The 26,287-nt window shown below is 42.4% G+C and overlaps 1 protein-coding gene across 6 annotated transcripts in view; it reads left to right on the top strand.

Moving 5' to 3' along the window:
* Positions 1–26,287, top strand: part of ADGRA1 (adhesion G protein-coupled receptor A1) — a 676,883-nt gene that overhangs the window by 267,659 nt on the left and 382,937 nt on the right. For 4 of the 6 annotated variants that reach the window (XM_053309873.1, XM_053309870.1, XM_053309872.1 and 1 more), the window contains 2 exons: positions 20,814–20,885; positions 23,488–23,651. In XM_053309873.1, coding sequence (XP_053165848.1) covers positions 20,814–20,885; positions 23,488–23,651 — 236 coding nt within the window. Of the gene's footprint in view, positions 1–5,419; positions 5,454–20,813; positions 20,886–23,487; positions 23,652–26,287 lie in introns of those variants that run through there. The other 2 variants (XM_053309874.1, XM_053309875.1) reach the window with 2 other exon arrangements.

Raw genomic sequence — 26,287 nt, 5'->3', positions numbered from 1 at the left:
CACATCTTTGTCCATTTATCATCTTTGGTGCAAAATGATGAATGGTCGGACCAAACGGGGTGTTCGGCCCCAAACTGTCAAACCAAATCTATTCGATGTCGAACCTGTTTGCACATCCCTAACTGTAAACACCAACACCGATCTCTCCAGATGGAGAGCACAAAGTGACTCACACCTGATGACTGTCTTCTAGTCTCCAGAATTTATGTAGAACTCCTAGCAATCTAAGGCTATATGTGCTTCCACCCATTCAGAGGGAGGGTGAAACAGAAGACAATACAGAACCATATGTTACATAAAAGACAATGAGGCTCAGGCACATGCTTTCATCCAACTCTAGGACTGGTGCTTCACTCATACCATTCTCCCCACCAACAAAGTTCTGCAAAAGCACAGGTGCTAATTCTCAAAAGACACAGATAAACAATCTGTTATTTGTAGCTCCCCTCACCCACACAAACAACCAAAGGGTAGATGACAGTTTCACAACCTGCAAACAAGACTGTGAATTTAATTTTTTTGTTCCAACTCAGCCTAAAACTACAATTTTTGAAGGGTAGGACACTGAGTGATGTTTTTGCCACTGAAAACTGTTAGGAAAAGAGGCAACCAATTGAGAATAGGGACTCCTTTCTGAGATTCTCTTCTTCCACATTTGACTTAGTCATGTGCCCTCCAGGATGCTACAGCTTACATTCGTGTCCTAAAACAATAGAGAAGATATTTTCTACTAGTAAAAGAAATAGGGGAGATAACATGAAATAAGTATCTATTAACCAGATCATGAAACAAATATAAACAGCAATATTTGTTTGTTTGTTTGTTTATTCGATTTTTATACTGCCCTTCCAAGCTGTCTCAGGGCAGTTAACAATTAAAAACAGAAATCATTAAAAACAATTAAAACAGAAATACAAATATAAACACCAATTTAAAAAATCTTAAAAAACAATTAAACTATCAAAACAATTAAAAACCTGAAAACCAGGTTAACATTAAAACAATTAAAACTAATTAAAAACCCTGAAAGGCCAGGCCAAACAGATAGGTTTTAAGGGCTCTCTTGAAGGTCAGTAAAGAAGATTACAAATTTCTGCTGGGAGTGCATTCCACGGCCCAGGAGCAGCTAGAGAGAAGGCCCGCCTCTGAGTCACCACCAAATGAACCGGTGGTAACTGGAGACGGACCTCCCCAGATGACTTTAATGTGCGGTGGGGATCATGTAAAAGAAGGCGCTCTCTAAGATATCTCGAACCCAAGCCGTTCAGGGCTTTAAAGGTAATCACCGGCACTTTGTATTTTGCCTGGAAACATATCGGCAGCCAGTGTAACTGGCTGTTTCAAAACAGGCATCATATGGTCTCTCCAGGTTGCCCCAGAGACCAATCTGGCTGCCGCATTCTGAAGTTTCTGGACTATGTATAAAGGCAGCCCCATGTAGAGCGCATTGCAGTAGTCAAGCCGGGAGGTTACCAGCTGATGCACCACTGTTTTGAGGTCATCCTCTTCAAGGAATGGGCGCAGCTGTCAAACCAGCCGAAGCTGATGGAAAGCACTCCTGGCCATGGCCTCCACCTGAGATAGCAAGGTGAGGCCTGGGTCCAGGAGTACTCCCAAGCTACGCACCTGCTCCTTCTGGGGGAGTGTAACCCCATTCAGCACAGGAAGATCTAACTCACCCCTCAGATTCTGAGCCCCCACAATGAGCACCTCCATCTTGCTTGGATTGAGCTTCAATTTGTTATCCCTCTTCCAGCCCATTACTGCCTGTAGGCAGGCATTTAGAGAATGAGTGAAGATGAAAAGGAGAAGTAGATTTGGGCGTCATCAGCATACTGATAACATCCAGCACCAAACCTCCTGATGACCTCACCCAGCAGTTTCATGTAGATGTTAAAAAACATCTGTGACAGAATGGAGCCCTGAGGGTCTCCATATAACAGCTCCCGTTTTGAGGAACAACTGTCACCAAGCTCCACCATCTGGAATCTACCCAAAAGATACAAACGGAACCACTGCAGAGCAGTGCCCTCTATCCCCAACTCCCCCAGGCGATCGAGAAGAATACCATGGTCGATGGTATCGAATGCCGCCGAGAGATCCAGAAGAACCAGCAGAGTCACACTCCCTCTGTTGATACCCCAGTAAAGGTGATCCATCAGGCTGACCAAGGCTGTCTCAACCCCATAGCCAGCTCTAAAGCCAGTTTGAAATGAGTCTAGATAATCAGTTTCCTCCAAGACTGCCTGGAGCTGGTCGGCTACCACCCTCTCAATCACCTTGCACAACCACGGGACATTGGAGATTGGCCTGTAACTGTCCATTGCTAAGGGGTCCAGGGAAGGCTTCTTTAAGAGTGGTCTAACCATTGCCTCCTTCAGGCAGGGGGGAACCCTATCCTCCATCAGCGATGCATTTATGATATTAACTAGGCCACCTCCAACAATCCCTGCTAGATAGAAGTAGCCAAGTCTGGCAAGGATCCAGAGAACAGATGGTAGGCCACACCGCCCCAAGCAGCTTGTCCACATCCTCAGGAGTCACAGATTGAAACTGATCCAATCTAATACTGCAAGAGGGATTGCTGGACACCTCCTCCATAGACCTTGCAGAAATAGTGGAGTCCAAGTCAGCCCGAATACAGGAGATCTTATTCGCAAAGAACCCATTAAAGGCATCACAGCAGAGCAACCCCGGGGACTGATTGGAAGTAGAAAGAGGAGAAACCAAACTCCTCACAACCCGGGATAGCTCCTCCGAGCGTGAACCTGCAGCTGCAATGCGCGCGGACCGGAATGTCTTTTTTGCTGCGCGCACTGCCACCACATGAGCCTTCAAATGGGTCACGTGCTGAATCCTGTCAGATTCAAACCGAGTTCTCCTCCACTTGCGCTCTAGTCGCCTACCCAACCGCTTCAGCCCCCGCAGCTCCTCAGTATACCAAGGGGCCCTTTTTGCAGCAGGTCAGAAGGGACGCTTAGGAGCAATCGTGTCTACTGCCCTGTTGAGTTCCCTGTTCCAGGTTCCCACCAGGGCATCGACAGAATCACCGGCCGCACCAACGTCAAAATCCTGCAAGGCCTTCTGAAATCCCACTGGGTCCAGCAGCCTTTTTGGACGGACCATCCTAATAGGTCAACCACCCCTGCAGGGGTGGATTGCGGCTGTGAGACCAACCTAAACCAGGTAGTAGTCCGTCCATGACAATGGGGAAACCACTGGATCCCCCACCCACGGAACACCCCCCTGATCCGAACAAAAGACCAAATCGAGTGCATGGCTGGCAACATGAGTTGGTTCAGAAACTAACTGGGATAGGCCCATAGTTGTCATGGCCTCTATGAACTCCTGAGTCGCACCAGTCAAGCCAGCCCCAAAGTGGATATTGAAGTCCCCCAGCACCAAAAGTCTAGGAGACTCCAACACCAACTCTGCAACCAGCTCCATCAGCTCAGTTAGGGAGTCAGTTGGGCAGCGGGGTGGATGGTACACCAACAGAATCCCCAATCTATCCCTAGTTCCCAGCCTCAAAAATATGCACTCAATATAAGTCAGCTGTCTCACAGGGGCCCTGGTAAGGGAAATGGTATTCTTATGGACCACAGCCACTCCACCCCGCCGCCCACTTCCCCTGGCCTGCTCCACGACAGAGTAACCTGGTGGGAGAAGCTGAGCCCACACTGGACCACTTACCTCCCCCAACCAGGTCTCGGTTATACATGCTAGGTCGACTCCCTCATCCACGATCAAATAGTGTACAATTTTGGTCTTATTCTGAACTGACCTGGCATTGCAGAGGAGCAAGGCCAGATTCTGTGGGTCGTTGAAGCTGCTCCCCGAGGCCAAAGAGTTGACAGAACAGTTGGAAGTGGAAACAGTTACTAAATTACTGATTTCCCTTCCCCTGTAATGGCCAGCTGCTCTGCCAGAGCCAATTCTTCTGTTCCCCACCACTACAGTAATAGCTGCCCCCGAACTGCTAGGCATACCCCCAGCACCATCCCACTCAAGAGAGCCCAAACACATGTCTGCAAGAGGCCTGGCCCAACCCAACCCCCCAGCCCTCAGTCCCACTCCCCAAGGCCCAGCCCCCAAGGCCCGGCCCACTTTGGCAGCCACCTACAGGCGACCTGATGGCTATGCCTATGGCGAGCCTCCTTGCTTTTAAGCTTGCAAGCCCCAGAAGCCACTCACCTCACAAGCATTTCGCACGACAGGCAGCAGGTGGTAAAACTTCAGCAATCTGGGAGGCTGTCAACCAGCTGGAATTTGGCAGCCGACAAGCAGGCTGCATTCCGTCTGTTCTGGAATGTCCACAGGAGGCAAAGGGACTAAATGGTGAGTCCCAGCAAGACAGATGGAATGGCCCTGCTCTCCCTGTTACCTTCCCACTTGCTTCGAGGCAAGCCTCCTCGTTTTTAAGCTTGCAAGCCCCAGAAGCCACTCCCCTCACAAGCAGCTCCCAGGGCAGGAGCTGAATGGGTAGTATCATTCATGATACTGAGGAGTATCATGGCTGAATGGGGATTTGAACTTGGGTCTCCCCAGTCCTAGACCAACACTCTAACCACTACACCACGCTGGCTCTCTATTGAGTTAGAGATATTGATGAGAAAGCCAAATAGAGTGGTAGACAGAAATATGGAACTGGATGGGAGACATGGTCTTGTGGTAGCAAGAATACATTGTCCCCTTTGCTACGTAGGGTCTGCCCTAGTTTGTATTTGAATGGGAGACTACATGTGTGAGCATTGTAAGATATTCCACTTAAGGGATGAGGCCACTCTGAGAAAAGCATCTGAGGGTTTCAGGTTCCTTCTCTGGCATCTCCAAATAGGGCAGAGAGGCATTCCTGCCTGTAACCTTGGAGAAGCCACTGCCAATCTGTAGAGGCAATACTGAACTAGATAGACCAATGGTCTGACTCAGTATGACGCAGCTTCCTATGTTCCTATGGAAGATATAGACAGAGGCGTAACTATAGGGGGGGCAGGGGGGGCACGTGCCCCGGGCGCCATCTTTTCTGGTCACGTGGGGGGCGCCGCCATGACAAATTTTTAAAATTTTTTGTTAATACAAATGTTTCCTGCTCAGTGCAGCAGCGCTGCAGCAGTCAAGGGAGCACGTCAGCACCCCCTCCCCCATGAGCGGTCCCTTCCGCGCTGCCCGGGCCCCCCCATTGCTTTGCTGGCGCCTGGCGGCCAGTCAGTGGCCTGGCATGGCGGCGGTGGCGGGCACTTGTGAGGAAAAACCTAAGTATAATGTAGTATGTTGGGGGGGCGTGGGGGGGCGCCATTTCAGTGCTTGCCCCGGGCGCCGTTTTCCCTAGTTACGCCTCTGGATATAGATGGCTGTCATCACTGCATTGGTAGTAATGAAAGCTCTGGAATGTGATGATGTCATCCAAAGACAATGTAGAGAGAAACTGGACTCTGATGGATACGTGGGGATGGGTAAAATAATCACAGGCTCCAGGCCATCTTCTTTCTTATTGTTTCACTTTGATGGCTGGGGCTCAAAACCGTCCCTGATAGATGCTCTTCATAATTTTGATATATTATTTGCTTTTCATTCCAGCTGAGTTAGATTATCATTGTGAGAAATATCATTCATGTCTCAAGAACTAGAATCTGTCTTTCAAAGTTATTACACACAGTTGTTTGTGATAGACTCTCTCTCTCTCTGCTTTTTTTCCTGGTTTCAGTTTAATAGTTACATTATATATGATTATTTCCACTGTGACAGATTACTGAAATGATTCACATCATATGACAGATGTGGCTGATGGTAGCTGATAGCTAAAAATATGTCTGACTTTTCATGACTTGCTTATTTATCCCTTGGCCATATTTATATTTGGTGAGTTGCTCATGTTCTAAACATGATTATAAATGACACATTTTAGAGCTTCACATTTTCCTTTTTAAAAAAAATCTTGGTGATCATATAGTTTGTTATGTTATGCAGAGTAACTTTGGTAGTTCAATGAAGCTCTCAGTAATTCATTACATCTCTTAGGCATATTATGCTCTAAATATCAAGTTAGATAGAAGATCACCTTTCCCTTTCATGTTGTATCTAGGTCCACTTTGATGAATATAAAGATATCTGCAGCTCAGAATTCTTATATTCTTAACAATCCAAATTAAGCATCTTTAAACTTTTATTCTCTTTTATTCAAGCGCATGTGATTTCTGTTTCATTTGGAGGTTTTTATCTGAATCATTAGCTACACATTATCAGTCGTTAGTTATACACTATCATATAACCTGACTGTGTAAATGTCACTGGAACAGCTAATTACTTTTTTCACTGTCAGAGATAAGTACAGACGCAACTTGTAGAAGAATTGGGGGGAAATGCAGTCATGTAGAGATAAAAGTTCACTCTTTTTAGATCTCTACTTCAGTGTTGTTCCCCAGGTCAGACAATATGATTTTGGATTTGGTAAACAAGGTATTTGTTGTTGTATTCTATCCAGTAATCTTTTTATTTAGTTGTCTGGATGTTTGTCCCACTGGGGATCCTGTAGAGAGTGTGGAGGAGGAGTGAGAAAGTAAAAGGGGAGCGGAAGAGAAGGAGAAAATGGAGCTGTGTCTGAATAAACCTTTAGTTAAATATGCATAAGATTTATTTGTGTTTATGAGGAAAGCAGCTATCAAACATTTGGTGATGATATTTTAAACCAGCTAAGTGTGTGAACCTGCAAAGCCTGAAAATGTTCCTGCAACCTCATTTCATTGCATTACTGGGCCTACATTCCTGAACTACTTTCTACTATCACTGCTGCTGATTGTTTCTCCAGCGTCCTGGCTGCACAATGCCTGAAGATACTTTTCCCTTATCAGTCCTGGACTCTGAACTCCCACTGCAGCATGGCTCAGATTCCCAACACCACCTTTTTCTCTTGTCCACCTCTGGAGGACCTTCTCTCTCCATCACAATGGAAGTCCTATTTCTGCAATTACCTCCTCATACAGGGCCCTGATTTTACTAGCAAAGCAGAAGGCTATATTGTTTCACTGCCTGGGCCCTGTAGGCCAAAGAATATACAGTCATTTGCCCTTTTCTGCCAACTTGGAAGTCCATGCCAATTCTTATGAAGCTGCACTTCAAGCCTTAGATGATAATTGCAACCCAACATTGAATGTGATTGTCGCACGTTACAAGTTCTATTCTAGATCCTAACTGCCTGGTGAAGCTATCTATCAGTATATCACAGCATTGCATGCCAAGTGTAATCTGTTATTTTTGCCAACTTTACTGATCAGGAATCAGTTTGTTATGAAACCAAACTGCTCCAAACTGCATGAAAAACTGCTATTGAAGTGGAAACTTACCTTGGAAAATGTTATAGAGATGGCTAGCAGGATGGAGAATGCTCCTAACTGTGCCAAATCACTCTCTTTGGTACTCCAAAACCAACCTCTTGAAATCCAGTCTGTTATCTCTAAATCCTTCCAAACCCAGTCTTCTCATATGGCACTGCCCTGGAAAGTGGCAGCACAAGAAAGGAGGAGCTACCACTGTTACCAACGTGGAGACTCTACCTACAAAGCCAGTTTTGCTCATTGTCCTGCACAGGTCACTTTCAAAAGGTGCAAAAGCGGGGGGGGGGAGAAAAAAGAGGGGACACACTGCTAAGGTTGAAAGTCTGCTGTCCATTCCATTACTGATTCACCATAAGATAAGAATGAAGCAGATGAACAACTTTCTGACAGCGTTTTAAGTGTGATAGAATCAGAGCCTGCTTCTCCACATTTTCAAGTTAATGGCTATGAAGTGGGATACTGGCTGATTCTGGTTCTCTGAATACTATCATTTCCCATCTACTTTACAAGAAATTCCTTACATTATTATTATTTATTTACACAGTCAGACAGGTGTTATTGACTGGTTTGTTTTATACAGACATCGGGTCCTTCCCAAGGAGCTGGGATGGCTGAATTTTATTGTCAATGTTGTTGCTGTTGTTATAGATATCGTCGCAGAATATAGGCTGTTCCCAGTAAAGTTGCTTTTTGTAATTGGCTGATGGTGATTTCTGTGGCCCCTATGGTGTTGAGGTGCTCTTCAGGGTCTTTTGGAACTGCACCCAGGGCGCCAATTACCACTGGGATTATTTGGGTCTTCTTCTGCCACAGCCTTTTAACTTCAATTTGTAGATCTTTGTATTTGGTGATTTTTTCTATTTCTTTTTCTTCTATTCTGCTTCTATTCTGCTATCCCCTGGTATTGCTATGTCGATTATTTTAACTTGTTTTTCTTTCTTCTCAACTACAGTTATATCTGGTGTATTGTGTGGCAGATGTTTGTCTGTTTGTCTGTCTAATAACATTGCCCCAACCACTTAAAGAGGAGCTTTCAAGTTTACAGCATGCTGACATCATAGAGCCTGTTGATTCATCAGAATGGGTCTCTCCCATAGTTCTTGTGCAGAAATCAAATGGTACACTTCGAATGATCATAGATTTAAGAGATGTGAAGTCCAACATGGTAATGGATTGTAATCCATTACCCAATATCAATGAAATGCTGCTTAATCTGAAAGAGGCCTCCATGTTCACAACTTTGGACTTGTCTTTGACCTTTCATCAAATCCCTCTGATCAAAATTTCTCGCAAATACATAGCCTTCATTACCCCAGAGGGCCTTTTTCAATGCAAAAGACTGCCCTATGGATTAGCCTCTGAAGCTTTGATATTTTAAAGAATGATGATACCGACCAATTTTTGGGATTATGGATGGAATCACTTACTTTCAGGATGACATTTTAGTGTGTGGCAAAACCATTGAGGAGCATGATGCTAAACTGACAGAAGTCTTAATGAAACTCCAACACGGACTTACTATCTCTGCATAGAAATATTAGAGTTACACAGAGTCAATGTACTTGGTGTAGGAATTTGTTTATTCCCAATTTTCCCAATAGCCAGACCCTGACTAGCATTAGTTGGATCATGACCTAGTTGTCCACTATCCAAATGGAAACACACAGCCCAGAAATCAGGATAAACCTTTTATTCTGAATTACATTAGTAACAATTTAGCAGAGCACATTTTAGAAGAAGCAAATAAAACAAGTCTCAAAACTTTAAACATACTAAGAAAAGAATAAAATACCTTAAACATAAACAAGATATCTCACCACTCCTGTTATTTAAGTCTGCAGATCAGTTTCAGCCACACAAAGAATACAAACCCAAACAGGAGACACAATAAAATCAAAAGAACTATAGCCAGAGCTTGAAGTCCACAGCTAGGAACAAAAAGAGAGTTAAAGTTCGGAAAGGAAAGGAAAAATTCCCTAAAGGGGAAAGGTTCTTCCCCCAGAGGGGAGACAGGACAAGATACACACACTAATCCATGGTCTAAACTTTTATACACCCGATCTTAGGGGGATGTCCTTCCCTCTCAAAAGGAATGGTTAAAACTACTCATTAAGTGTTGATAGGTTATTTCAAAGAACAAAGGCCTCCCATTATTAATTAGGAACATGTCAGAGACGTAAGTTTTGGGTGGTATAAAAATATGTTAAATAAATAAATAAATATAGGATAAATATAAATCACAACACTTGGCAAACTTAAATTGGGAAAACACAATGATATCATGATCAGATGATCAGTGTCAGACAGATCATGTCTGGTTTTAAGGTTATTCCCGAACATCTAAATGATCTGCATAAATAAATGGTCTGCATAGATGTTCTTAAAAATATCCAATTGACATAGTGAAACCAGACTAACTTCCCTATTTTGGAAATAGATGCATTGTCAAAAAGGCTTTACAAAAGGAGACTCCAAAAATAATCTGCCCAGCTACTGAACATATGAACCTTCTGGTCAGGAAGCCCCATATGAACTCCTGGTCAGAAATATAAATCAAAAGCATAAACAATAATCCCCTTTTATTGGATTACCAATAAATTATTTGTAAATATTGGAATACAAACAAGGCAACAAAGCATATTAACAAAATCTATATATTTAATTCTCTAAGGCATACTGGTAGCTAATCCCATGTGTGGCAGCTCTCGTGAGAGTTTGCGAGCAGCTGCCAGATAGCCACGGGTATGCTGCTGCTGGCCGCAGGCAGTGAGGCAAAGTGCCACCACCAGGCTGGCCGGCGATGATGGAAAGCTCGCCGCCAGGTCGGCTCGGGAGGGAAAGCAACAACCAGACCTGCAGGCGGGGAAGAAAAGTGCTGGGCACCAGCCAGGCCAGCGGGTAGGGACGGGAAAGCAGACTGGGAGGGGGGAACGGACTGGGGCTGAAGGGAGGGAGGAGAGACAGGGAGGACTAGGGTCGCAGATGCTCTTTCCCAGGTCAGCTAGTTTTATTTATTTGTTTATTACATTTCTATACCGCTCCATCCAAAGGCTTTGGGCGGTACACAACTATGCACGTATTAAAAAAGCAAATCAGTGTTCTAATTGAACTGCAAGACAGCCACTATTTCTCCTCTCCCTACTTTTCCTTTTCTTGTGGTCAGCCAGACAGCTGGTGAATTTCAACAGCATACAATGAGCAAAATGCCCTTTCCAAAATAGCCTGATAGCAATCAGCAGACTGGATTAAAGGGTCATAGCAGGATTTTTTTAAATTAAAAACATAAAAGAGCCCCCTCCCCATAATTGTGTATACATAATTACAAATAATAAAGTACACATAAAAGATTCCCTTGTATAAAATACTATTACAACAGCATCAGATTGAATATCACGTGGTCAAGTAGTTCTATATAAGAAGCAAACAGGGTTCATTCCAAGTTTCACTTCTGTGTTCTCATGGATTTCAGAGTCACATACATGATATTTCCACAGTGCTGACTGCAAATTGTTCTTGCAAAGATAAGCAAAACTCCAAAATAGTCAAGCTAATAGGAATTTCATGGATCAGACAGGAACCAGATTTGATAGCTTCAGAGTAAAGGACTAATCCATTAAAAATACAATTAAAACCAATGAGATACAATAAAAGACAATGAGTATATAATAATACTACCAATATGAGATATATATGTAGATATGGATATACATATTGTGAACCATGCAAAAACCCCTTGCCATTCTCCTTCATGGGGACACACAATGAGGCTCTCCACATGAGCAGTGTGGAGAGCTGAGGAGGGTTCTGTGGGGAGAAAGGGCTTGACCCGCTCTCCCTGCAGATGATCCTGCACCGAGCCCTGGGTGGCTGGATCGGCCACCCACACAATTACCGGCTCCGTCATGGAGCCAGTAGGAGTGGCGGGCATCAGCCCCCCGGATGTCCCAGGCTGCCCTGGGTGAGTGTGTGTGGCATTCTGGGGAGACCCGCCAAGGCGGGAAGGCTTGTTGTGCCCTCCTGGTTGGGGGTCTACTCATGAGTTGCCACACCGTGGAGCCACACCATTGTAACTCATGATCAATCAAATGGGGCTAGTGGAATGCTCGTTCTGCTAACCTCTTTTAACAGGGGGAGTTTAGCTGGGCTAGCAGCCGGGAGCCACACAGCTCCGGTGCTACACATGACCCCTCTAAAGCTGGCTGGGCTCCCTCAGCCCACTTTAGAACAGTCGTGAGAATAGCCTCAATAGCTCAGAGTGGCTTACATCCCAAAACTGACTTGGTTAAAGCTGTTCAGGAAGCTCCAGAGTCACACAACAAGGATGCACTTTGATTATTTTTAGGACTCTGTGGGTATCACTCTAAATTTGTTAGACACTTTGTCTCCAAAGTTGCCCCATTGTACCATCTTAAAAAATAATGTAGCATTATTTCTGAATGGAAAGTGGCCTTCAGTGCTGATCAAGTGCTTACTTCACTTAAACCTTACATAACTAATGGATGGCAATGCAAAAACAAGGTACCTGAACATCTTCAACCATATATGCATGTAGCAAGGGAGCTGTCCCTTCTCAATGAGCTGGTGCTGAGGATTGATAGTTTGCTGGTGCCAACCTGCTTACATGCAAAAGTGATCAAAATTGCCATGAAGGTCACCTGAGCATGACCTTGACTAAAAGACAATCAGAGAGAGCTTTTGGTGGCCAGGTATGGACAAACACATTGAAGAGAGCCAGCGTGGTGTAGTGGTTAGAGTGCTGGACTAGGACCGGGGAGACACGAGTTCAAATCCCCCTTCAGCCATGAAACTAGCTGGGTGACTCTGGGCTAGTCACTTCTCTCTCAGCCTAACCTACTTCACAGGATTGTTGTGAAAGAGAAACTCAAGTATGTTGTACACTGCTCTGGGCTCCTTGGAGGAAGAGTGGGATATTATATCTGACAAATCTCAGAAGACTTTTGCCACCCTGTTACTCCAGTAAAGTACCAATGGTCCCTGGGGAAAACTTGTTCTGGATATAATGGAACCAATGCACAAAACCAATATTTGTTATAGTGATGGTGGATTACTATTCCAAGTGCCCAGAATTTTCATTTGCTCTCAGCACTAATAGAAACAACGTAATCCAGTTCATGACTTCAGTTTTTGCAGGGGAAGGTCTTCCTGAAGAATTAGCTGTGACAATGGGACACAACTTGCCTCATTTCAAATGGAGCAATAATTGCATTACCATGGGATAAAACACAATTATTTTATTTTATCATTTTTAAAAAATATTTATACCCCATCCCTCTAGTACATTACTGCTTGGTGGGGCTCACAACAAGCTGCCTCACACAAGACTATTTCCTTATACCATCTTCAAGCTAATGGCTTAGTTGAAAGATTGAAGAGATTAGTGAAAGAAAGTTTACAACTGGCTACTATGCAACAACAACCCTGGAAAGAGGCAATCCGTGAAACTCTATTTGCTTATCGAACTACTCCTCATTCTACTATAGGAAAATCACCTTTTGAACTACTGAGAGGATGCAAAGCTACCACCGAACTTCGCCAATGGCAACAACTGATATAGCTTTCAATGACATCTCACCCTAAGAATGCAGAGATTCATGATTGGATAAGGGAGAAGCAACAAATATAAACTGCATGTAGATCAGAAACAGGTGTGAAACTGCAAACATTTCAGGTGGAGGACTTTGTTCGAGTACAACTGCTGTATAAAGTGAGAAAGGGATATTTCTGATATTCTGGACCAAAACAAATAATTGAAATAATTGAAGATTCTCTCATATTGGATGATGGAAAGAAATAGAACAGTTCCAGTCTTTCCAGCATTCATACTGTGAGACAAGAGGGAAGGGAGCCTGATCTCAAAGGGACTGAAGAGGAATTTGGATTTGACCTCACAGAGGAGGTTGATGAAAGTGATGGACGTTCTCAGTACCAGAAGAAGGAACACCTCCTGTGCCAGAGAACTGAGTGCACCAGGAAATCTGCTGCCAACTGACATTTTCCTGACAAAAGTGGGTTGATCCCACCTTTTAAAACTTTCAGCTGGATTGCATGGAAAATCTTCATTCCTCTACTGTACTCCTGGGGTTGGAAGTGTTGACATAGGTACCAAACAATCTGGCAGTCTTTGTGAAATCTAATTCTAGCCAGGGCCACAGCTAAGTGATGTCCCCGTGTATCGAAGTGATGTTGTTGCAGTTACACTTGAATTGGCTATTGGTTGAATTGTTTATAAAGAGAACCACATGGAAAGCTATTCCTAGTGGACAGAGGAGTTTCTACTTGGCCTGGTTTCAGTTAACATGCTTGGTATACAGTCCACATGCAATCAATAAACAAAGTTCTGAAGTCCCCAGAATGCTCATATCCTTTTTTAAAATTTTTTTTTAAAAAAAATCATATTATAGTAAAACAACAAAATTAGCTGAAGAATAAATGAGGGTACTTTTAATTTGTAGCCCCACTTCATAAAACTTGTCTTCATTAATGAAATTAGCCTCTTTGTGTTCAGTTCTAGTACATACAAAATACAGATGTAGAAAAATATTCTGTTTATGAATCAGTGACCTGAAACACTATAGCAAGCGTTCAGATAAGTAGACATCCATATAACCTCCTTCTACCAATTATTATTATTAACTTAATCCCATGGTATTCTAGCCTTTTTTGTTTATAAACTATTTACATTTTACAGAGGCTTAATTACTCTACTGTTACTTGTTTGGGATGAGGAGGGGAATACTTTTCTCATTGGCAGAAAAAAGACTGCCACTGAGCTTCTGCGCAAACTCAGTGAGCACATTATATGGGATCCCTATGATTTCCATAATAAGATCCCTTATTATTTTTTAAAGGACTTGAAAGTCTGAAAGAAGCTGAATGAGTTCTTTGCAGAGAAGCTGAATGAGTTCTTTGCATCTGTCTTCATGGTGGAGCATACTGATTGTATATCCGCTCCAGAACTGTGCTTCTCAGGCTTGGAGACTGAAGAACTGGGCCAACTTGCGGTGATAAGAGGGGATATTGTAAACCGTCCTGAAAAACTAAGAATTAACAAATCAGTGAGGGCAAATGGCATCCACGCAACTCAAATGTGAAATTGCTGATCTAGCAAAAATATGTAACTTGTCCCTACAATCAGGCTCTGTACCAGAGGACTGGAAAGTAGCTAATATAGCTCCTATTTTCAGAAAGGGGGGACGGGGGGATCTGGGAAACTACAAACCAGTTAGCTTAACTTCTGTGCTGGGTAAATTGATAGAAAGCATACTTAAGGACAAAATGGTTAAACGTATATAAGAATAGGTTTTGCTGAAGAAGAACCAGCATGGCTTCTGCAAGGGCAAGTCTTGCCTCACTAACTTTTTGGAGTTCTTTGAGAGCGTCAACAGGCATGTGGATAAAGGTGATCCGGTTGACATAGTATACTTGGACTTCTAAAAAGCTTTTGACTAAGTTCTCTACCAAAGGCTCTTGACTAAACTTAGCAGTCATGGGATAAGGGGACAGGTTGAATTGTGAATTGGTAACTGGTTGAACTACAGGAAACAGAGGGTAGGAATAAATAGACAGTTTTCACAGTGGAGGGAATTAAGAAGTGGAGTCCCACAGGGATCTGAACTGGGACCAGTGCTTTTTAACTTGTTCATAAATGATCTGGAAGTTGGAGTAAGTAGCAAAGTGGCCAGATTTGCAGATGACACTAAACTATTTAGGGTAGTGAAATCCAAAAGAGATTGCGAGGGGCTCCAAAAGGATCTCTCCAAACTAGGGGAGTGGGTGACAAAATGGCAAATGCGGTTCAGTATAAGCAAGTGTAAAGTGATGCATACTGGGGCGAAAAACCCCAACTTGACATATACACTAATGAGGATCTGAACTGTCAGTGACTGACCAGGAGAGGGATTTTGGGTTTGGAACATAGGAAGCTGCCTTATTCCGAGTTGGAGCATTGGTCCATTTAGCTCAGTACTGTCAACTCAGACTTCTCCAGGGCTGTGGGCAGGAGTCTCTCTCAGCCCTATCTTGGATATGCCAGGGAAGGAACTTGGAACCTTCTGCATGCAAGCATGCAGATGCTCTCCCCAGAGTGGCCTCATCCCCTAAGAGGAATATCTTACAGTGCTCACATGTAGTCTCCCATTCAAATGCAAATTAGGGTGGAACCTACTTAGCAAAAGAGACACATCATGCTTGCTACCAGAAGAGCAGCCCTCCTCTATTGTTCTGGTGGATAGCTCATTGATAGTGTCAACTCAGTGTGTGGCAGCTGTGAAAAAGGCAAATTCCATGCTAGGCATTATTAGGAAGGGGACTGAAAATACAAATGTGAATATTATAATGCTCTAATACAAATCAATGGTACAGTCAGATTTGGAGTACTGTGTTCAGTCCTGCTCACTGTATCTTAAGAAGTACATTGTAGAACTAGAAAAGGTTCAGAAGCAGGCAACCAGGGTTCTGGAGCACTTTCATTATGAAGCAAGGCTATAGCATCTTTGGCTTTTTAATTTGGAAAAGAGGAAACTGTGGGTAGACATGAATGCGTTATATAAAATTATGCATGGAGTTGAGAGAGTGCACATAGAGGAATTTTTCTCCATCTCTCATAGCACTAGAACCAGGACTCATCCCATGAAATTGAAGGCCAGGGAATTTAGGACGAACAAAAGGAAGTACTTTTTCACACAGGATGTAATTAATCTATGGAATTCTTTGCCACATCTGGGATGTGTTGATGGCCACTAGCTTGGATGGCTTTAAAAGGGGCAGATCTGTCAATGGCTACTAGTCTGATGGCTATAGGCCACCTCCAGTCCCAGAGGAAAGATGTCACTAAATACCAGTTGCAGGGGAGCAACAGCAAGAGAGAGGGCATGCCCTCACCTCTTGCCTGCGGGCTTCTCAGAGGCATCTGGTGGGCCACTGTGTGAAACAGGATGTTGGACAAGATAGGCCTTGGGCCTCATCCAGCAGGGCTGTTCTTATGTAAAGCAGCCACAGGGCAGGTAAATTTTGCGACAGAAAAGCGAATGACCCTCTTTCCGTTTTTAGCCTACTTTCCAGTAGGCTTATGTGATCACCCGGCATTCTGTGTGTGTCCATGTGTCCCCCCACCCCATCAACTTTGCAATGCCTGGACCAATATGAACCAAATCAAGTACAGTTGTAGGGACACATAGGGCCACCTCAACAGCATTGTTTGTGATGATGTCATCCACCCTGATCCAATATGGCAGACACATAAACTTTGGAGGTTCAAGTGGGCTACCTTGCAAACCGCTTAACTGATTTGAACCAAATTTGCCACAGCTGTTGGGACACATAGGGATGCCCAAATGGCATGGTGTTTGATGATGTCATCCTCTCCAATTTAAGATGGCAGCCGTGTGAACATCTGAGGTGCAAGCGGGCTAATTTAACCAAATTAGGTGCAGTTGCAGTGAGTGACACACAGGGACACCTCAACAGCATAGTTTGTGATGATGCCATACACCCCAATCCAAGATGGTGGATGCATACACTTTGGAGGTGTAAGTGGGCTAACTTCTGAACCGCTTAAACAATTTGAACCAAATTTGCTACAGCTGTAGGGACACATAGGGAGACCTCAATGGTGTAGGTTGTGACAATGTCATTCAACCCAATTCAAGATGGCTGACACAAAAATTTTTGAGGTGCAAATGCAGTAACCTGTGGACAGTTTAACTGATTTGAACCAAATTTGCTACAGCTGAAGGGACGCATAGAGATTTCCCAATGGTGTAGTATGTGATTATGTCATCCACCATGATCCAAGTTGGTGGATGTGTGAACTTTTGAGGCACAAGTGTACTAACCTGAGGACTGTCTAACCCATTTAAACCAAATTTGATACAGCTGTAGTGAGTGACACACAGGGATACATCAATGGTATAGTTATACCATTATAACTATAATAATAATTAATATTAATATAATTAATAATGTTATCCACCCTGATCCAAGATGGTGGGTGCATGAACATTTGAGGTGCAAGAGAACTAACTTATGAACCTTGATCTGAACCAAATTTAGTGCAGTTGTAGAGAGAGTGAAAGGAAAGTAGGCTGATTAGTTCTTACTAGAACAACTTGTTCTGCTTGAAATTGTCCACCCAGAAGCTGATATTATTCAGGTTACCTAAATTCCACCTCTTCCCCCACCCCCATGACTAATAATCTCATCGGTGGAAAAAGAAGTTCAGCTATCCCTGTCCCACTGGGATGAATGAGAATGCACATTCATCCCTGCTCATTGGTCCATGAGGCTCCTTTCAAAGTGGTTCTCTTATTTAGCAGGGGGCGAGCAACTGTCCTTATTCAACCCAGCATAGTATTCCTCTCAGTGGCTGTTGCTGGTGTCTGTCTTTTATTTATTTTTAGGTGGTAAGTAGGGTTGCGTGTTTTGTATTTTTTCTGTTTCGATTTGTACCAAATCCGACTCAACCACATTTTGTATTTTGTCTGAAATTAAGCCTTCCGAATCACCCCAGTTTTGTTTTGTATCCGAATTAATCTGAATATGAATCCAAATTAATTCAGATTTAAAAATGGGTCACATGGTCAAAAGAGTGGGTGGGGATTATAGTGCCAAATAAGTGGAAGCTACCACAAAAATTTCAAAGGAACTGGGCAAACTGCTGATTTTTGGTGATTTTTTTTTTTAAGTTTGTGAGTCTTTCAGATTTTCCCCATAGGGTATGATGGAGGTTTCAGGAAAAGTATAGCTTCACGTGGGGTGGGGGGAGAGGTGGCCCAGAGTGGAGTGTGGTTGGTGGTAGTGCCCAGTTGGTACAAGGAAGCTACCACAATTTTTTCAGAGGAGTTTGGCAAAGGGCTGATTTTTAAAGAATTAATGAAGTTATGCGTCTTTCAGATTTTCCTCATAGGGTATAATGGAGGTTTCTGCAGTCCCATAACTCCACTTGAGGGGCACTGGGGTGGCCCAGAGCAAGTGGCAGTGTAGTGCACATAGGGTGCCAACCACCCACATGGGTTGCCAACCCATGAAGTACAGGGTTTTGCTATTCTAGAGGTGTTCTGAGAGTAGATTCTCTAGTAGCATATGAGAGTGGATTCATGGTTTTTCATTAAAAAATCTCATTTGCTACCAGAGAATCTAAACTCAACACCTCAGAAACAACAAAGCCCAGTACCCCAATGGGTTAGCAATCCAGGGGGGTGGTTGGCACCCTCTTTGCACTACACCACCACTCACTTTGAGCCATCCCAGTGCCCCCCAGGTGGAGTTATGAGGCTGCTGAAACCTCCATTATTCCCTATGAGGAAAAATCTGAAAGACGCGTAAACCTCAAAAATTCCTAAGAAATCTTTCCTTTGCCCTATTTGGAATCTGGGTACACCACCCTTGGGGCACTGCCACCCAACCCACTGTTTTGCCCCTGAAGCCCCGCATAAAAAAGTTGAAAGAGTGAAGAGAATGATGAACAAGAATGACACTTAATTTTTTGGCAAAGTTATTTGAGAATTTTGCAGCGGGTGTGAGCCTGTCCCTGTGGCACTAGCATAGCAGCACAACCCATTTGTGGATTCAAGCAATCTTTCAATAAAAACACTCCCTCCCCATGGAACAGTGACCACAGGCCATTTTGAGATAGCAAGATAGACCAATGAGCCAGCATGGTGTAGTGGTTAGAGTGCTGGACTAGGACCGGGGAGACCCCGAGCTCAAATCCCCATTCAGCCATGATACCAGCTGGGTGACTCTGGGCCAGTCACTTCTCTCAGCCTATCAAAGGGTTGTTATGAGGAGAAACCTAAGTATGTAGTACACCGCTCTGGGCTTCTTGGAGAAAGAGCGGGATATAAAATGTAAATAAATAAATAAAAATAAAATAAATCTGCCTTGGTACTATGGAACAGCTTCAAATGTTCATTTAACTGAAGTGGAGTGAGCTGTAGCCCAAACAAATCAGACTACTGTTCAGAATTATTGGGATTCATCATCATTGCATTTAAGAAAGTGCAAAACCATGGATCATGCTTACAAGAAAGAGAGAAGCAACAAACTTAGATTCCTGGGGATGTAAATAGATTGACAGGGATATTCCTCACCTCCCTCCTTTTGTCTCCTGTCCCAATGTGGATGACCTGTCCCTGCAATGGCAAAAGTTGTGAACCACTGGCTTAGACATCATGTCCCACCAAATTACATTGTGGCCTAAATTACATTAGACTGCTCAACTTGGGCAACAAAACATAGACACCACTATAACTCATAAAAATCAGAAGAAAAACAAAATAGCTCTTCAAAAGACCCCTGAACAAGTCAAGAGATTCTTTCTAAACCTTTGGAAAGAAAAACCTGTGTAATTTCAGAACTTTCCTAACCAGCTTCTCGAAAAGCTTCTCCACACAATTTATACCAGGGCTTTTAGCAAGAGCTTTGGAATTGCATTGAGCTCCCAAAGATATTTGGGTATTTCTGTCTCAAAATGCTGTCTTCCAAATCCCTTTGCAAAGTCAGTTTGCATTTCAATCACACTGAATACAACACATACTTAACTAAACCATTCATGCTCAACAGCTTCTTGCATATCTTCTCTTCTGCTAATCACTCAGTGCCTCAGCTGGAGTGGAGAGAGTCAGAGAAGTCAATTTCAATTGCAATGCTTTTCTGAAGAACAAAGCATTCTGTCCGAAACACAGTCATTTTGATTTGGAAACAAAAATATCTGTTTTTTAATTCTTGATTTTGTTTTGGTTACAAAACCTCCGAAATTGCCATTTTCGGGCACAAAACGTTTTGTACCCGAATCGAAATGCACAAGCCTAGTAGTGAGCTGTTCTGGAACATAGAACTAACTTCCCTTTTAATTTGCTATGTAAACTGCTTTGAGAGCTCTTGGTTGAAAAGTGGATATAAATATTTTAAATAACAATAATAGTAATAATAGTATCTATGTATAAGAGTACATAAACTCTAGATTGGAACAATACAATGTGATGTTAAACTGCTGTCTTCTCTTGTACAGATTTCCATTTGTATTGTGGCTTCCTCTTGTTATTTCATGCTTGTAGAAGAGAACAGGAATGCCCTGCATGTAAAAACACCACTTACATAGAGACGCCGATTGAATTCAGACAGTATACTAAACCGTGGTATTATGATAATGTACTGTTGTGAGCATTGGACTCACTTACATATTCTTCATCTTGTTATTTTCCCAATATGTAAGGGGAGAGATTTAAAGATTCCAGCTGTGGATTTGAACAAACTGCAGTTTCATGTTATGTCTGAATACAGGGAACTATGGTCTGTTCAAAACACAATTAGCTCACAATCCGAAATGGAAAGTCATGTTTTGATCCAGTTTTGTTATCCTGGTTTATGGATCAACTGTGGTTTGATCAGATTGTGTTTCTTTGTATCTTATTATACCCTTCTTTGTATCTTATTTTAATAACAATCTTTTCCCTCTCTTAGGAATTTATCAGGGAACATATTTTCAAGTCTCATGAATGGACTTTTTTCTGAGCTCTTAGCTCTGAAAGTTGTGTAAGTATGTCTTCATTGTATAAACAACCACCTTTTAAACCCATTTATACATGATAGGATTGTTTTAATGAAAGGCAATATAAAAATTGAATGATCAATAAAATAAATATTATTATGATCAACTTGTTTGAATGTGTGGTAGAGATCCAACTCTAGGTACTCTCAGATTAAATCATTGCAGTCTTTATTCTGGCTTGGTTTGGGGGCTAAGGCTGCCTTGCTTGCCCTCTTAGATGGCCAATGTGAAGAACTATTCAGGGGAAGTGTATCCCAGTTGATTCCACTGAACCTCTCAGCAGCTTTTGATACCACCAGCCTTGATAACCTTCTGAGCTCCCTGTCTGGACTGATGATCAATAGCATGATTTTGTGCTAGTTTCAGTCCTGCCTGGAGTGTATGTCTCAGAAGGTGGTAATTGGGGACCGGAGTGACAACTCAGTGGCTTTGGACATCCGTGTATGACCATCCCAAGGGACTCCTGGGAAGCGTTTGATCTGATGACCCATGCTTGGGGGCTAGAGGCAGTTGCGTTGCTGATTGGGCAGACTTGACTAAACAGAACCACTGGCATTGCCATAGCTGTTAGAGCCAACTGCACAGAATCCCTGAACTATTAAGATAATTGCTTTGTAAGTGATTGCTGATATTTCTGCTGCTAGTTTATGGCTGCCTGTTTTACTGCTTTAGTTTTGTTATTTGTGCAATTGTGTTCAGTGGTGTTGCTTTAATTATCCACTTTGATTTTGTTTCACAAAGAGGAGACAGGATATACATTTTTGAAATAAATAATCAAAGGAGCCTAGCTCCACAAGGAAAACATGCGACAGGGCCTTCTCAGTGGTGGTGCCCAAACTCTAGTATTTCCTTCCCATGGAGGTAGACCTGGCTCCCATTCAGCCATTAAAGAACTATAGAAATGGTCCTCTTTAGCTGAGCTTTTAATATTGTCTGAGCTCTTCTTTTTCATAGTAAACTAGTTGTCACTGGTTGCTGTTATTTTATAATGGATGTGTCTTTAATGTGACTTGTTTTTATTATTATTATTATTTGTTTGTTTAAGCCTTTGGTTGTAAACAATTTTGAGGGTCATTGTGATAAAAAAGCAGCATATAAATTCTGCTATAAATAATCAAACTTCATCCAGATTTGCAGTATTGTATGTTCTCACGGTCATGAGTAAAGACTGAAAATAATATTCATTCCATATGTGGATTTTATAAAACACATGCTAATTATTTTCTGCAGCCTGAACTAATTTCAGATCTTTGGACCGTTAAGCCACTGTGATGGAGACTGGATAATATGGTTGCAAGAGTAGCTTTTGTTGAAGTTGTCTTTAAGAATACTGAGACTTTGTAAATGATTGCCCTTGCATTTTATGAAGTGATGAATATAAGCAGAGGACAAACAAATTAACCCTTACAACAGTTAAATAAAACCGTTTTGATGTTCATTAAAATCCTACCTAGATTAAATGCACATATTAGATTTGACATATCTTAAATATTCCTCCTTATTGACAAATAGAGTTTAATTTTTTTTTAACTAAGTAATAAAAACACTGATGAAACATTAGCTAGAGAGTAAATAGTATTTTTATCATTACATGGCATATGGAAATTAAATATTGTGGGGTCTAGACTTCTGTTGAATGGACAAAATTAGGATTGAAATTTTTGTCATAATCCAGTAGAATTTTGGAATTGTAAGGCTATAATACTGGACTATCAAAATCAAGTGGTTTAGAAAGCTACATTGCCAGATAGAGGGCTACACTTTAAAAACAAAACTGAAAATGCCAGTTCAAAATTTCCAAGTTGTGAGAGTCAGAATCAATACCAGCTGGGTAGTTCTGAACATTTTTCCCCCTCTTCAGAACTTTACATGTTGACATAAATAGCTTTAAGTGTGCTGCTTGTTTATTATTCTGCCTGTGGGAATATACAACTAAACAAATATGTATGAAATAAAACTATTGAATAACTGGGGTCTCAAAGATTGCAGAATCACAGTGTTATAGGATAGGAGCAGACTACTAGTAAAGTCACTGAGACAAGAGGGTAAATAGGACCCAAAAATCAATAAGTGAAAATGATGCCATTTGTGGTAATAATCAAACTAATGGACCCTGGGAACAAATTCCTTCCTGGCTCCAAACATCAGTTACATCCTATTAGCCCATTAGCTGCATGAATTGAGAACACAGAATGGCTTCAGATAGTAATGATAAGCAAAAACAGAGGAAGTGTACATAATTTGCCCCTTTGTATTTGCACATATCATAAATATCCAAAGTGGGGACTGTGCATTTTCACCAAAGGAAATGTGTGTGCGCTGCGCTTACATGGGGAACGTGCGGATTTTCACATGAAAGGTGAATTAATATTCCTTGAATAGTTTTGGATGTAAATGATATGTATAGATAACAAGATATACAACTTGAGCTTGGTGGTATCCATGTGTGGCCTTAATAGCAGAAACCATGCAGAGTCAAAATAGATAATTGGGGGCTAGGTAATTGAGGCTTTCAAAATGTGTTTTGTTTCAATAATTAGCTATTTATGAAAAATAAGTTCCTTTCATATTTGATTTGACTTTTAGACACTTCTATACTGATTCACTCATTTGTGACTGTAATGTCAAATGGGTCTTACACTGGGCTAGAAATACGTCAGTTCGAATACAAGAAGAAACAGTTTGTGCTTTCCCCAGGAGTTTACAAGGAACAGCATTTCAGAACCTGAAAGAAAGCCAACTGATATGTGGTGAGTGAGACTCATGTTTGAACATCATACATTGAATCACATGTTCTCAGAAATAAGCATATGCTGAAGAGTAAATGTTCAAGTAGTTGGTGTATGGAACTGTGAAATAGGTATAAGAAGAAAGAAAGAAAGAAAGAAAGAAAGAAAGAAAGAAAGAAAGAAAGAAAGATAGACATACCAGAGCTGTTTTAATACAGGTTTTAAAAGCAAAATAAGATCTCGGATGTCTTGCACGTTTTTAAAAATGTACATTTATAGAACTACAACTTCCCTCTTTAGGGATGTGCTCAAAATGTGATCTGGAAGCCGAATCGTGGCACTATCCCTTTAGAATTGAGGGCTTTCCCAGCCCCTTTAACACGGAGGAGAGCAGGTCCATTCTTGCTCCTCCGCTTGCCACCATTGCCGTATTGGCGGGAGTCCCCCCAGCTATCTGTGCATGCCAGCAGTGCTCTCTCCCAGCCACCCCCATGCGGCTACAGCATGCAAACGGCCTCCGTGCCGGCAGCATTTCCCCCCATCTGCATCCATGTGGTCTTGGCACACAAATGGCGCCACACAGGAGCAGCTGGGGGAGAGCGCCGCCGACACATGCAGATAGCTGGTGGCAGCACCGCCCGTACAGCAATGGCAGCAAGTGGAGGAGGAGGAAGGATGGACCTGCTCTTATCTGCATTAAAGGGATTTTAAAGGGAATTTGCCGCAATTTGGCTTTCAAATCACTTTTTGGCACATCCCTAATTTGTATCTAAAATAATCATGTGTTTGTGTGTAATGCAACAATGGTATTCCCAATCATGTTTGTATCTTCAATAAAAATATTTTATTTTCATTAGATTATACTTTTGATGACTTAGAATAAACATCATGTTATATTTTTCTGTCTGTCACCTTAGCATATCCTGTAGTATAAGCTTACCTCTTATGGAGAAGGACAAATTGAATTGTAATAATCAGAAACTTGATTATTGAATTATGAATAGGGTTCTAACACATACTTGGAATAGTGGAAATAGATTGGGTGGAAAGGCCATAAAACAAACTAACAATGAATCAGTATGTATCTCGAGGCTCTTGTATGAGGATGACATCTAAGTCCAAGTACTTTAGCTGTTCGCTACAAATTTTATCATGCAAATAAATGTGACTCTGATAAAGCTTACAAGTGATGCTCTAGTTTTGGTATAAGGACTTGATGTAGGCAGGAATGTCACATCCATATATTCACCTCTGATTTGCAAAAAGCTTTGTGCTTCATATATGTATCCCTCCTCCCTCTATCACATTTTATTTTCACAAAATTAGTGCATGCCAATTGACATGCTTAAAAGCAAATGGAAAATATATATTTCAACTGGAGCAATTCCCCTCATCCACACAGGACATAGAGGAAGAAGCAGCCTCTCTGTTTTAGGGCTGGCTCCACCTTTTATGGGGCCCTTGGCAAGTAAGCCCTCTATGGGCCCATCCTACCTAGGTAAGCCTCAATAGTGTTACTCCATTATCACTACACATGGGCTATAGATACAGAGGTGGTCTCAAGTATTAGCAATGGGCTCTTTGGATCTTGGGCTGCCCAAAAATGCCAACCCTTGATGCTTTTTCTTGCATGGTCCAATATATATTTAGAATTCCATTAGGCAGCATCTTGGTCAATAAGCTAGTGCAGCTGGTGAGGTGAAAAGCAATAACCAACCACACCATCTCCACCCACCCCCACCCCCTGCCAAAAAAAATAGCAAGTTGAGAAAGGAGGCACTAGGATTGGAAAGGAGTGAGGGCAGATTTTCTGCTTCTGCTCACACCTTGTGCCCCTACCTGATTTCCCCTGATCCTCCTCTTGCACTGTAGGCTTCTATGTCATGTGATATGATCAGTTCCATATCCAGAGATCCACTGACCAGCAAGGGAGGGGCACAGGAAACTGCAGGGCAGAGAAGAGTCAGGACAATTCATTGTGTGAATAAGCTGGCCTTGTGGTAGCAATCATGAATTGTCTCCTTTGCTAAGCAGGGTCCACCCTGGTTTGCATTTGAATGGGAGACTACATGTGAACACTGTAAGATATTCCCTTTAGGAGATGGGGATGCCCTGGGAAGAGCACTGCATACAAAAGGTTCCAACTTCCCTCCTGGCATCTCGAGATATGGCTGAGACAGACTCCTGCCTGAAACCTTGGAGAAGCCGCTGCCAGTCCATGTAGACAATACTGAGCTAGATGGACCAATTGTCTGATTTGGTATAAGGAAGCTTCCTATATTCCTATTCCTAATACTCTCACACAACTCTAGATCCCAGCATATATGCTAAGTTCTTAATATAAATGTGCAAGCTGCTATGCTCATGTCATTTTGGTTCTTTCAGAGTGTGTAGGTATATAGAGGGAAGAAGTAGTTGAGAAGCTGAGAGTGTATGATTTGCATGAAGAGTGCAAATCTACATATCTACAATATTGGAAGTGTGTTGTGGGAGGACGAGCGTTTCCCCACCCCCCCACCAATCAGTAATCAGAAGACTGAGGAAAAAATGTTGGGATTCAAGAAAGTGTCAATTTATAGCTTTGCTGGCTCAGGGAAACAAGGATTGAAGATCATAAGGAGAGATGAAACTTGTGGCCTTTAACATAAGAACAGCCC

This window comes from Hemicordylus capensis, chromosome 3, assembly GCF_027244095.1.
Source record: "Hemicordylus capensis ecotype Gifberg chromosome 3, rHemCap1.1.pri, whole genome shotgun sequence".
NCBI lineage: Eukaryota > Metazoa > Chordata > Lepidosauria > Squamata > Cordylidae > Hemicordylus > Hemicordylus capensis.
Note: the sequence above shows the minus strand (reverse complement) of the source record. Positions and strands in the feature narration are given on the sequence as shown.